This window comes from Xenopus laevis, chromosome 2L, assembly GCF_017654675.1.
Source record: "Xenopus laevis strain J_2021 chromosome 2L, Xenopus_laevis_v10.1, whole genome shotgun sequence".
Classification (NCBI taxonomy): Eukaryota; Metazoa; Chordata; class Amphibia; order Anura; family Pipidae; genus Xenopus; species Xenopus laevis.
The window spans coordinates 179,750,784-179,762,477 of record NC_054373.1 but is presented as its reverse complement, the minus strand read 5'-3'; the positions used below and the strand labels follow the sequence as shown (position 1 = coordinate 179,762,477).

At 46.5% G+C, this 11,694-nt stretch overlaps 1 protein-coding gene across 1 annotated transcript in view; it reads left to right on the top strand.

Annotated features, from left to right (window-relative positions):
* Window positions 1–11,694, top strand: part of inppl1.L (inositol polyphosphate phosphatase like 1 L homeolog) — a 30,466-nt gene continuing 18,772 nt past the window's right edge. The window contains exons 1-4 of the mRNA XM_018247799.2: window positions 1–638; window positions 8,128–8,191; window positions 10,343–10,487; window positions 11,224–11,329. Of these exons, the coding sequence (XP_018103288.1) occupies window positions 466–638; window positions 8,128–8,191; window positions 10,343–10,487; window positions 11,224–11,329 (488 nt within the window). The 5' untranslated portion in view covers window positions 1–465. The remainder of the gene's footprint in view (window positions 639–8,127; window positions 8,192–10,342; window positions 10,488–11,223; window positions 11,330–11,694) is intronic.

The following is an 11,694-nucleotide window of genomic DNA, read 5'->3' as shown; positions in this document are numbered from 1 at the left end:
GGAAGTCTCGGGGTTTCCTCTTTCAGTCAAACACCAGAGCCGGAGGAAAGAGACGGAGGAGAGAAGAGCATGAGGCCCCCGGACAAATCCAGACTCCCCCGACCCTGAGACTCAGCGACTCGTCGGCCGGAGGAAACTTCTGGAGACGCTTCTGTCCCGGATCTGTTATTGGCCCCTCCCACTCTAGGGCCACAGTCTGGGCTCCTCCCACTCATTTAATACCCGGGGCCCCACATTCCTGATCTTGTGACTGAGCTGAGGGGAGACCCTGCTGGGCACTGACTCACACGAGCTGCCTGGGGCCCTGAGTGTGGGGCCCTAGAGAGGGAACTGCTGGATGTTGTACAAGGGGCCCAGCTATTGGCACTTTCTCACTCACTTTGTGCCCCACTGGGACTTGGTCACATTGCCCCTGTCTGGGGGGTATTTACATTGGTGCCTCTGGATTTGACCCCAGGAGCTGACATGTCGTCTGGCTGTGGGGGTCCCTCCCTGGTTACTAATATGTCATTCCCCTGGTACCACCGAGATCTGAGCCGGGCAGCAGCCGAGGAGTTATTGGCCAAGGCAGGGAGAGATGGCAGTTTCTTGGTGCGTGACAGTGAGAGTGTTACTGGGGCCTATGCCCTCTGTGTCCTGTGAGTATCACCCCTCTTATATCCTTTTTATATATCATTTTATATCTTATTTTATATATCATTTATTGTATGTTATTTTATAAATATGTTAGTGAGGATATGGCACCAACATACAGTACGGCACAGGCTCACTCACAGCTGCAGGGACTGGGAACCAGTGGCTTTTGTCCAATTTCAACTCCCAGGACCCCCAACCAGTAGCTGTCAGGAGTTGCTGAAAATGCTTACACAACAATAACTAATTCACTACAGATCCCTGGCACAATATAACAGCATTCCTATCTGATCCCCATTGTAAGCAGCAGTCCCTCCTTGCTTTATGGCAGCTGAGATTCTAGCTATCTGGATAACAGAGCATTCTGTCTCAGTAGCTGCACAGATCCTATCTGATCCCTTTTGTAAGCAGCTGAGGTTTTAGCTATCTGTATAACAGAACATTCTGTCCCACTGGCTGCACAGATTATATCTGATCCCCATTGTAAGCAGCACTCCTGCCCTGCTTTATGGCTGAGATTCTAGCTATCTGTATAACAGAACATTCTGTCCCAGTGGCTGCCCAGATCCTATCTGATCTGCATTGTAAGTAGCAGTCCTGCCCTGCTCTATGGCTGAGATTCTGGCTGAGATTCTAGCTATCTGTATAACAGAACATTCTGTCCCAGTGGCTGCACAGATCCTATCTCATCCCCATTGTAAGCAGCAGTCCTGTCCTGCTTTATGGCAGCTGAGATTCTAGCTATCTGTGTAACAGAGCATTCTGTCCCAGTGGCTGTACAGATCCTATCTGATCCCCATTGTAAGCAGCAGTCCTGTCCTGCTTTATGGCAGCTGAGATTCTAGCTATCTGTATAACAGAGCATTCTGTCCCAGTGGCTGCACATATCCTATCTGATACCTATTATAAGCAGCAGTCCTGTCCTGCTTTATGGCAGCTGAGATTCTAGCTATCTATATAACAGAGCATTCTGTCCCAGTGACTGCACAGATCCTATCTGATCCCCATTGTAAGCAGCAGTCCTGTCCTGCTTTATGGCAGCTGAGATTCTAGCTATCTGTATAACAGAACATTCTGTCCCAGTGGCAGTACAGATCCTATCTGATCCCCATTGTAAGCAGCAGTCCTGTCCTGCTTTATGGCAGCTGAGATTCTAGCTATCTGTATAACAGAGCATTCTGTCCCAGTGGCTGCCCAGATCCTATCTGATCTGCATTGTAAGCAGCAGTCCTGTCCTGCTTTATGGCAGCTGAGATTCTAGCTATCTGTATAACAGAACATTCTGTCCCAGTAGCTGCACAGATCCTATCTGATCTGCATTGTAAGCAGCAGTCCTGCCCTGCTCTATGGCTGAGATTCTGGCTTAGATTCTAGCTATCTGTATAAAAGAACATTCTGTCCCAGTGGCTGCATAGATCCTATCTCATCCCCATTGTAAGCAGCAGTCATGCCCTGCTTTATGGCTGAGATTCTAGCTATCTGTATAACAGAGCATTCTGTCCCAGTGGCTGCGCATATCCTATCTGATCCCCATTGGAAGCAGCAGTCCTGTCCTGCTTTATGGCAGCTGAGATTCTAGCTATCTGTATAACCGAGCATTCTGTTCCAGAGACTGCACAGATCCTATCTGATCCCCATTGCGTATTGGAGTAAGGAAGCTAAGCAAGACAAAGGAAACACACACAGTAGGAGTATTGTGTGTGTGTGTGTGTGTGTATATATTTATATTTATATCTATTATTATATATATACTATATATCTATATATATATATATATATATATCTATTATCTATCTATCATCTATCTATCTATCTATATATATATATATATATATTATAATATATATATATATATATATATATATATATGTATATGTGTGAATTGATTTAGTTACAGTTAAAAGAGATAATTATATACATTTTGGGCTGACCATGTTCTGGTGTATGACACTGAGTGTACAGCAGGCCAATATAAAGCAATAAAGTATTGTAGTCTCTCTCCATATGAACCAACCCAGTCTCCTTGTAGCCAGGAATCCTCTCTCCTCACTTCCTTCCCCTGTGTCCCACTTCCTGTCCCCCCCCTGCTTACTGTAAGACTTAGTACAGTGACCCCGGGGCCATGCTCTGACCCCTGTGCTGCTGCTCTTACAGGAAGAGACTGTGCGTCACGGCTGGGAATATGGAACAGACTGATGCCCGTGCCCAGAGCCTGCCAGCCAGTGGGCATTTATATTTATATATATATATATACACTGGGTCTGTACTTCCTTTCAGGTAACTTTTCAGCTGCAAAATAATAAGAAATAAAGGGCAAGTTTCCCTTCAAGTCTATGCCCTGGGGACGTGACATCTGTTCCAGTTATAGGCAGAACAGACAGTGCATATTGGGTTAATGTTGGACTGGAGTCGCACCGAGCCAGTCACAGTGTAGGGACATTTTATATTGCCCTGGGGGCCACATTACTCTCCAGACTGTACCTGTGTCCTATGGGCCCATGTGATGAGTCCGACACTGAGACTGGAACCCAATGAGGCGACGCACAAGATCAGGAAACCCCCCGACTTTATCTGATCAGGTTGGGATGTTCACCTTTTAGTATGTTATAGAATGGCTAATGCTAAGCAACTTTTCAATTGGCCTTCCTTGTTTATTTTTTTTATAGTTTTTTAATTATGTGCCTTCTTCTTCTGAATCTTAGACCTTTCAAATGGGGTGTCACTGACTCCATCTAAAAAAACAAATGCTCTGTAAGACTACAAATGTATTTTATTACTCATCTTTCTATTCAGGCCTCTCCTATTCATATTCCAATCTCTTATTCAAATCAATGCATGGTTGCTAGGGGAATTTGGACCCTAGCAACCAGATGGCTGAAATTGCAAACTGGAGAGCTGCTGAATAAAAAGCTAAATAAGTAAAAAACCACAAATAATAAAAAATGAAAACCAATTGCAAGTTGTCTCAAAATATCCCTCTCTACATTATATTAGTAGTTAATTTAAAGATGAACAACCCCTTTAAATCTCCTGTTGCCACCACCAGTAAAAGTAAATGTAGGAAGGCCGGGATTTTTCCAGAAAAGGTGGCACCCCTAGTGATATTGTTAGTAGGGTCCAGTGGTGACCCTGTACAGGGACATAATATCCGAGAGGAGCTGCCATACGGTATACACTGACATGAGACAGCGCCCCCACATTCCTGTGAGAGCTGATTGTGCCAATTGGGATATTCAGCAGATGAACCCCAGAGTGAAACTGGGGAGGGCAGGCCCCCAAGCAGATTTTTGGTAACTGAAAAGAGAGAATTTCAGATATATGCTTTTGATAAATACGGGACAGAATTCTATGTTCAACATTACCAGAAGGAGCTGCCATTATGGTTGCTGTGCTCCCCTCTAGCAGATCAGTCTCCCATGTATTAGAGGCATCTGTCGATCAAGCGGAGTTTCAAGCACAGGACATTGAGGAGGGGTGTGAGTTGAAACTATGGCCCTCCAGCTCATGCTGAACTACACTTCCCATCATCCTCAGCCACAGCATTGGGGTGAGAATATTGTGAGTGTTTAGAAGTGCCCATGTGCCCCTGGTTAAGTCCTGTGTGGCATGTGAGGGGTTAAGTGTTTGGCAGGGGGGCAGCCTGTTAGTAAATAGCGAGGGGGGCAGTCACTGGAGGGGTTAATGGCGGGTGCCAGAGCCGGAAGCCAGTGGTTGGCGTGGGCTCAGTCCAGAGCTGGTGAGAAGTCAGAGTGAGTCACAGCAGTGCATCTGTGTGCCAGTTAACCCCTTCCTCTACTTGTCACCAGTGTCAGGTTACAGCGGGAGTTACAGTTTCACACCTACAGCAAATGCTAGTGCCAACCCACTGCCCTCTGATGGGCCCAGCACGGAGCTGCTCACTTATGCTGCTATAATACTGCAACTCCCAGCTTGCTCAGCCAGCTGTTCTGCTGTAGAGAGGGCTGCTGGGAGTTGGGCCCTCAGTGCTGGGAGCAGGCAGTGCTCCCTCCCTTCTCTTGTGTATAATGTAAACACAGGGCAAAGTGTACAAAACAGTAGCCAGTCCCAAAGGTTCCTAACCGCAGTGCATGCTGGGAGTTGTTTACAGCACAGCAGTGAGGAGAGGGCTCATTAGATCTGGAGAGTCACATGACTGGGGCAACGACTTGTGACCCTTCCCTTTGTTTCCAGACTCCTGAATGAAATCCAAGCCCGGGAGTCAGGGATAAAGGGGAGTTGTTGGAAAGCGCTGCAGGGAGTTGTTGCACTCGTGCGGCTGCAGAGTCAGTGTGTGATGTAACAGAAGCAGCTGAATAGTGGAGAGGAAATCTGACTCGTGCTACAGTGTTTCAGCAGTCAGAACCAGCAGTGCAGAGAGGGACAGACCAGCACATGGGTATAGAGAAGCTACATAGCGTAGCCATCAAATTGCAGCCCGGGGCCCCCCATCTTAAAATTACGTCACTAGTTATGTATCCAGCTCTTGCTTTAGCAGTGGGGCCCTTGTAAGCAGTAGGGCCCATTAGTTATCCACCTCCTGACATATAAACTCTTCCTAAACTGTCAATAAATATGTGCCGGAGGCTCAGCATGGAGCACCCACTCAATCCATAAAGCAATGGGGCAACAGCAATGTTGTGTGTGGTGTGTTATATATATATATATATATATATATATTATATAATATAATAATATATATATATATATTAATTATTTGTGTGTGATACCTCACCCAGTTGCACGGTTAAAGTTTACATATATTTTCCAGAAAAGAACCAGCAACACCGGGATATTTGTTTCTGAAAAATATCCCGGCGTTGCTGGTTCTTTTCTGGTGTGTGTGTGTGTGTATATATATATATATATATATAATATATATGTTCTCATTGTTTGGTGGACTGGGGGAAGGTATTTCTGGAGACACTGGTCATTTTATTCCTTGGGATAATGTCATATGATCTGCCAGTGGTTTGTATCCATGATTTTCCTTGGGAAGTATCCGGTGAGATAAGTCAGGAGTCGGTGCCTGTTACAATGATTATTTCAGTTAATGAGCAGAAGTTGCGGAGGTGCAGGGAGTACAAAGGGCCCGTGTGTAACAGTGACAGGGGGTTGTTTATCTCGGCCAGAGAACAAACACAACTGTGTGGGCATTTCCAGTGCGTAGGACTCGGGGCACAAATATCACAATTATAATGTAGCCAGTGTTTGTTTTTATTAACTACTTATGTGCTCTGCTTGGGCTTGAACTACAGTTCCCAGCAGCCCTTACCAGCCTGTAATAGACTTGTACAATTAGTAGTGTTTCTCCCCAGTGAGTGACTGCTCATATGGCAGCTCCCTTGTCCCAGACACGCGCCTCTGAGCTTGAATTGAGGAATGTGACGTGCCCGGGCTGGTCGGCTTTGTACTGTTGCACCCGTGTGTGTCTCTCCCTCCTGTCTCACTAGTGCAAACAACTGTCTCATCCGCTTCACTACACTCTCCTTACTTGCCCTTTAAACGAAACATTTGGGATCTGTATAGGATAAACTGACTCTGTCCCTGGGGAGATGCCCCTTGCTGCTCAGGCTTGAGTATCGCTGCCAGCTACCCAACTGCCACCTCCCGTCCAGCCTGGCTGCTCATACCCAAAATATGTTTGTTGTGGGTTAGACGTGTGTTTGTGCAGGTGTGTGACTGGAGCCTGTCATTGTCACCTGTTGGCTGAAACCTCCAGACTGGGCAAATCTCAGCCGACAGTTGGGAGAAACTTGGGATCCAATCAGATCCAGCAGCCCCAGGTGAATTTGGGTACTAGGGGTACTGTAGTCAGGGCCCCAAGAAATGTAAAAATGTGGTGACAGGGTTTGGGTCCAAGGTGACCAGTGAGTTATTAATTGGGGCCCGTTAGTGGGAAGGACCTTGTTAAATTAGCAGAATAGAGCCCCATGACGGATGTTGCAGAAGTCTGTTCTGTTACATGTCTGTGAATCAAACGGCTTCTGCTACATACACATGTCTATGGTTAAGGGATTGAATCCCGAAACACGTAGGATCGCTGCAGGAGTATGCAATAAACCTGCTTCCCTTTTGATCGGAGTTCCGTCCAATTCTTTGGTGTTGATGTGGCTTCTGCTACATAGTTGCCGAAATATAAATTCAGTGAGGAATGAATGGATATTGGGAAGTTGTATCAGGAGTCAGAGGCAGCAGTGCAGAGAAAGGGACAGACACAATGACAGTTACACAGAACTATAAACCCAGTGAGAATGAGGAATGAATGGATATTGGGAAGTTGTATCAGGAGTCAGAGGCAGCAGTGCAGAGAAAGGGACAGACACAATGACAGTTACACAGAACTATAAACCCAGTGAGAATGAGGAATGAATGGATATTGGGAAGTTGTATCAGGAGTCAGAGGCAGCAGTGCAGAGAAAGGGACAGACACAATGACAGTTACACAGAACTATAAACCCAGTGAGAATGAGGAATGAATGGATATTGGGAAGTTGTATCAGGAGTCAGAGGCAGCAGTGCCGAGAAAGGGACAGACACAATGACAGTTACACGGAACTATAAACCCAGTGAGAATGAGAAATGAATGGATATTGGGAAGTTGTATCAGGAGTCAGAGGCAGCAGTGCAGAGAAAGGGACAGACACAATGACAGTTACACAGAACTATAAACCCAGTGAGAATGAGGAATGAATGGATATTGGGAAGTTGTATCAGGAGTCAGAGGCAGCAGTGCAGAGAAAGGGACAGACACAATGACAGTTACACAGAACTATAAACCCAGTGAGAATGAGGAATGAATGGATATTGGGAAGTTGTATCAGGAGTCAGGGGCAGCAGTGCAGAGAAGAGAAAGGTACAGACACAATGACAGTTACACAGAACTATAAACCCAGTGAGAATGAGGAATGAATGGATATTGGGAAGTTGTATCAGGAGTCAGAGGCAGCAGCGCAGAGAAGAGAAAGGGACAGACACAATGACAGTTACACAGGTTTATAAACCCAGTAAGAATGAGGAATGAATGGATATTGGGAAGTTATTAGGTAAAAAAGTCAGTTTTTGGGTGAAGTTCCCCTTTAATGTGCAACAAAGTTACTGAGACACTGTGAGTGAAGAGCCCTATTTAAATAAAGCCTCTCATTCTGTGCCAGTGATACTGCTGCTGCCTGAGGCCTGTTGAGCCCAGTGGCCCGTTTGCCTTCAGAGCTGGCCATTATCAGATGGGAATCTGGACAACGGGCAACTTTGCTGTTACTGGGGCAACATCCAATGAGTAATAGGAATATCTTCCCTATAGAGAGGCCCTAAGGCTGCACACAGCACAATTCAGCAGGTGCCGCGGGGAGGGATTATGAGAGAAGCAGAACCCCAAGTCCTATAGAAACTCTCGTGAGTGGTGGGTACCCCAATTTATATACAGAATTGTCTCTGGTGCAGCAGCTTATAATGTCATAAAGATTCATCAACTCACAGTTTAATCCCTTGTTCCTGTAGGTACCAGAAGCACGTGCACACTTACCGGATCCTGCCCGATGAGGAGGACTATCTGGCTGTACAGGTACTTGCCCTGAATCTCCAGCCTCACACGGAACCCCCAAACCCCCAAACCCACAGTGCCATTATTTATTTGAAACGTGAGTGGAAACAGAAATGTTAAAGAAAGGAATATCTGTAGCTTTAAATGTTTCCTGTACACTGAGACTGCAGCAAAGGAAATCTCACCATCTGTAAGGACAGACAGGTTATGGGATTCCCTACCAAGAGAGAGGGAATGAATGATTCATTGGTGGGGAGGAAAGGAGATCTCACCATCAGCATAGGAAGGGGTTCTTTACTGTAAGGGCAGTCAGGTTATAGGATTCCCTACCAAGAGAGAGGGAATGAATGATTCATTGGTGGGGAGGAAAGGAGATCTCACCATCAGCATAGGAAGGGGTTCTTTACTGTAAGGGCACTCAGGTTATAGGATTCCCTACCAAGAGAGAGGGAATGAATGATTCATTGGTGGGGAGGAAAGGAGGTCTCACCATCAGCATAGGAAGGGGTTCTCAGGTCAGTGCTGGGAGGCTGGTTGGCAGTGGGAAGTGACTGTAGCCAATGGAGCTGAGACTTGTAGTTCATCCTGGAGAAGTGAAGATAATCTGAGTCCCTCCTGCCCCTGTAAGACTGCAGCTAATCAGTAGCAAAACAATTCAGTCCCAGGTTTGTTGTGTAGTTTTTAATCAGTTCAGCTGATAACACACGGGGGTGAGTCTGTGGCAGATGATTTTACATTTTGTACCACAATCATAGTGTCAGTTCCCAGGCCAATGCCTGTCAGTGCAGACCCAGGAGGGAACAGAGGCAGTGAGTTCCCAGTCTGACAGGAGCCTAAACCCAAACACGTATTGTATTTTCTGTTCATTTGCCCACTAGAGGCAGTGTATGAGCTCATGTTACTCACCAGCAGGACAAGCAGCATGGCAGCTCCCCAGCACTCCTGTGTGTTCTCTTCATGCGAAGTCAGTGTCAGTCAGTCTGTCAGTGACATGTGTTTGTGCAGCTGTTGGTGTTGGGGTGGGGCAGCGGAACAGTCAGTTCATGAATGTGTGGGGGGGAGGGGCAGGGGCAGATTGTGAGGGGCAGTAACAGCTGCAGTGTCTGTATCCCCCGAGCATCAGTCTAGACAGTGGGGGCAGCCCAACAACAGGTGTCTGTGTGTCACACAGAACAATGAGTCTTATGTACAGGGACAGCTGGAGCTGCTATTGGCCGACTGTGGGGGTGACTGCGTTCCTGCTGTAATGCCAATCCCCCCAACACAGGCTCTGTACCTGCCATTCATCTCTGCCACTCCCAGCACCCCTGAGAATCCATATCCCAGCACTCCCCGCACTCTGTACTGTAGTATGTAATGTTACTCCCAGTAAGGGATAATGTACCCCCTACTGTAAATGATAAGGATATTAGAAGTCACTGAGCGGTTGTTCTGTGACCATATAAAGGCACAAGGCTGCAGGCTGAGTTATACAGGGAACCCTGAGTATCACTCATGTATTATAAGGGACAATGTACCCCCTACTGTAAATGATAAGGATATTAGAAGTCACTGAGGGGTTGTTCTGTGACCATATAAAGGCATAAGGCTGCAGGCTGAGTTATACAGGGAACTCTGAGTATCACTCATGTATTATAAGGGATAATGTACCCCCTACTGTAAATGATAAGGATATTAGAAGTCACTGAGGGGTTGTTCTGTGACCATATAAAGGCACAAGGCTGCAGGCTGAGTTATACAGGGAACTCTGAGTATCACTCATGTATTATAAGGGATAATGTACCCCCTACTGTAAATGATAAGGATATTAGAAGTCACTGAGGGGTTATGTGACCATATAAAGGCACAAGGCTGCAGGCTGAGTTATACAGGGAACTCTGAGTATCACTCATGTATTATAAGGGATAATGTACCCTCTACTGTAAATGATAAGGATATAATGTGTCATTGAATGGTACAACTTGTGACATCATTACAATTATTAGTCAGTAGGGGTTGTGCCTCCAGGTGATAATACCATTCAGTTGTTGGGGGTCATTGGGTTTGGGAATTGAGGGAATGTAATGCAAGTGTGATAGGGGGGGCTCTAGGTGGGGGGTGGATCAGTAGCGCTGGTGCTGGTGGGATTATCAAGACATATATGAGTGACCGGTGGATCTTGTCTCCCCACAGACCTCTCAGGGGGTGCAGGTGCGACGCTTCAAGACTCTGGGGGATCTCATTGCTCTGTACCTGCAGCCCAACCAGGGAATGGTGAGCCCCCTGCTGTACCCCGTGGAGCGAGAGAAGGAAGTGGCCGAGGACAGAGATTACTCAGGTGCCCCTCCCCCTCTTCTCTCTCTGTGTTCAGTCCTATAGGGGAGATTCACCCTTATATGATCATGTAGCAACTTGCAGACTGGACTCCACACCCTGCACTACCCTCATAATGTAATGTCTGCTCTAAAAGAATCAGTATGGCAGCGCCGCATCCGGAATCCCTGCTGTCGAAGGGAAGCAATGAGGCTTGAAGTAGGGAATGCTGGGAGTTCTAGTTCAGCTGCAGGAGGAATGATGTGTAGATTATAAAGAATTAGAATTATTAGCAGTTTATCAAAGTCGTGTGCAAGAGGCTACAGGAATGTGATGCCGGGGGGGCCCCGCAGCTGACGCTCAGCACTGACTGACTAATAACTGTGTGCAGCCCCCTCAGGGCACGTCCTGTGTTACTCAGAAAAATTGATAAGTGACACATTAGTGACAATCAGCTTCTTATCAATAAATTACCATTTGCTCCTCCCCATTCATTAACACTGATGTGCTGAATATGTCACACTTGTGTGTTAATTATCTGTGGGAGGAGCCAGCTAGAGCAGCAGCGTGACCAATGGTATGAGAGAGGCCCCTCTGCCCCCCTAATTAAAAGTGTAACTGCCCCAGTATGGCAATTAATGCAGTTACAGGGGTAAATATATAATAAATAAATATTGTGGTTTCTGTGCCCTCCTTGACTGTTATTATATTCTGTTATTATGTTTATCACATCATAGAGATTATTTCCCTTTTTCCTCCAGATGGTGAAGATGAGAAGCCGCCTCTCCCCCCGCGCTCGGCATCAGCAAGTTTCAGTTTGGCTCAGAGCCCCCCAGCATGTGCCCAGGATTCCAGTTTCAGTGACAGGTATTGTCTCTGTGCCGTCTCTTACTGGGGCTACTGGGAAGGAGGGGACTAGGGACTGGCACTGCTACTGGGCAGTTTGTTATGGTTGTCCCTTATGTTGGATCACAAATGATTTTTGGGGCAGTGGCTACGGGCTCCACATCTCAGTATCAGCAGCTGATGGTCTTTTCTTTGTACCATTAATAAAGATGAAGGGGTTTTCGGGGGTTCCGGAGTCCCCTTGGAATTGGTTCTGGAACTATTTGCCCCTCTGAAAACCTCCTGCTGGGTGTGAGGTTAAAAGCTGTAGCCCATTTCCTGAGATTTGATTGTGTTGCTGGGCTGCTCTTTTCCCTTTGTTCCTGTCCTGGGTGAGAAGATGCCGG